This window comes from Sphaeroforma arctica (assembly GCF_001186125.1).
Source record: "Sphaeroforma arctica JP610 unplaced genomic scaffold supercont1.2668, whole genome shotgun sequence".
In the NCBI taxonomy this organism is placed as follows: Eukaryota; class Ichthyosporea; order Ichthyophonida; genus Sphaeroforma; species Sphaeroforma arctica.
In genome coordinates, this window is record NW_014037890.1 from 3,022 (window position 1) to 5,320 (window position 2,299).

Sequence of the window (2,299 nt, forward strand, 5' to 3'; positions counted from 1 at the left end):
TATAGATAGATAGATAGAATTTGTCTGTGTTTGTAGACTACATGTACATATATACATGTACATATATACAAGTGTATATATTTCATATACATGTGTATATATTTCATATACATGTGTAGAATTTTATATTGTGCATGTGTGTATGTTGTATGCATGAGTGTATAGATATGGTACGTGTGTATTATTTTTTTGTATACATTTATGCTTGTGTGGTGCATCCATATACACAGGAGTGGTACACGGATTTTTCCTTTACATAACCGTGAGTTCTCTCATGTGTACCCCTGTGTGTCGTATTGAGATGCACAGAAATGTCATTGGTATACAACACGCACAGATCTGCAATTATTCTATGTGTGCCCATATACTCGTGTGGATCATTCGTACACACACAAATAACATGTCAATGTAAAACGCTCATTTAGCTATACCTCTCCCCATGTGCATCCTAACGCAGTGTGCAAAATCCATGAATACGTCTACACCTCGTTACCATGGTGATACCATGTGTGCAGAGATAGGGGCTATTAGTCCCATCTCCTCGGAAGACGACGCAAAGGGTCATGGCAGCATATACAGCGTTCGTAGTGGCGTGCAACAAAGGCATGAACCCACACGTACGCGCAAAGTGTTATCTGCGAACATATACGTACCGGATAGTGCGGGCGTGAAGAACAATGCATGTATAGTAGATGTGGATGCATATGCGGTCGACCCTGCAGTGAATAAGTTCGGAGACATGAGTACGTTGTCAACAAACACTTCAGGCATGGGGCGTGTGAATGGGGAGGCATATTTAGAAAACGGTGCAACTATAGAGCGTGGAGCTGTGGCCAGACGAAGGGGTGCAAGGCGAGAGGCAGAGGCTTTCAGTGATGCAGGCCGCAATCACAAACACACCAGACAGTTAAGGGGTTCTCCAGCAAGCGAGATAGTTGTTAGCGCGAGTGACAGCGACTTAGAACAAGCATGCAGTAGGCGTATGAGCGGTGGAAAGCGAGGGAGAAAGCCGTCTTCTTATTGTGCATCGGAAACCGTTGTGGATGTGGATGCGAATGTGGATGTGGATGTGAGCGCGGAGAAAACCAGACAGCGTAAATGTGCGCGGGGTCCAATTTTGGCGTCGACCGACACGCAATGTGCAGGCATAGGTGGCTTGGCAAGAGCTGAGAACGGTAGGCATGACCGAGGGGTGGGTAGCCACAAGGATGTAGGTAGGCACAGAGATAATGGGAGTGAGAGTGAGTCTACCGGAACTGAGAACGACACACCGGCCCAAGCTGTGGGTAGGCACAGGCGTGTAGGTAGGAATAAGGTCATTGAGAGTGAGAGTGAGTCTATCGGAGCTGAGCATGAGTATATGAGTGCGGGTAACCCGGAAGTAGACGGGGACAGTGCGAGAGACCGAGGCAGTGAGAGTGCGAGCTCAAGCAGGCGTGGCTGTAGACGTTTGACGAGACCACTTTCTTTTGGACATCGCTTACTTCGGCCACATGCCGGGTCACCCGTGTGTGAAAGTGACAGTGGCAAGAGTAGAAGTGATGGTGGCGCAAGTGATGACGATAGGCGTAGCTGTAGGCGTCTAAAGACACCAGCTTCTCCTGTGTACCGCACACATAAACATCATGCGGAGTCACGCATGCGTAGTCGTGGTAGTGGTAATAGCAGTGGTGATTGTGGCGCAAGGGGTGATCATGATAGGCTGCATGGTAATGGAACGGTTGAGCGGTACGCACTGAGACACGGCAAGATCGCCAAGAAGCCGTGGGAAAGGGGGCTGGACAGGAAGAAGAACGCCGCCTTCGACCGGCTGATTAAACGTGAGCTGAGCTACCTTGTGTGTGTGCGTGCATGTGTATGCTTGTATGTGACTTTATCTGAGTGTCCTGTGTGTCTGTGTCTGCCTCTAGTGTGCGTGTTTGTATAAATACGGGCATGCTTGCTTTAAATGCTTTGTATACTTGTGTGTTTATGTGTATGTTTGTATGTGTGCATGTACGAGTATTGTTTTCTGTGTGACTTGTGTGTTTGCATATGTATGTATGTGTATTTGTATGTGTGTATTCGAATGTGCATGTTTATCGTCGGCAACGGCTCTCTACTGTAGCCAAGAGCACCAAACTGTTACCTATATCTCAACCGTCACAGGATCACTTATAGTGTATGTACCGTCACGTCAATTGACCTTATATGAATCTATGTATGTATGTATGTACACACATACACAAACACACACACACACACACACACACACACACACACGACACACACACACACACACACACACACACACACACAC

The 2,299-nt window shown here is 47.2% G+C and overlaps 1 protein-coding gene across 1 annotated transcript; it reads left to right on the plus strand.

The window, feature by feature from the left end:
* Positions 1-454: 454 nt before the first annotated feature.
* On the plus strand, positions 455-1,820 carry SARC_12872 (hypothetical protein; the record flags this gene model as incomplete). Its single annotated transcript, XM_014293014.1, has 1 exon — positions 455-1,820. A coding segment is annotated over exon 1 (1,351 nt), but the record flags the coding sequence as incomplete, so codon positions are not given.
* Positions 1,821-2,299: the final 479 nt, after the last annotated feature.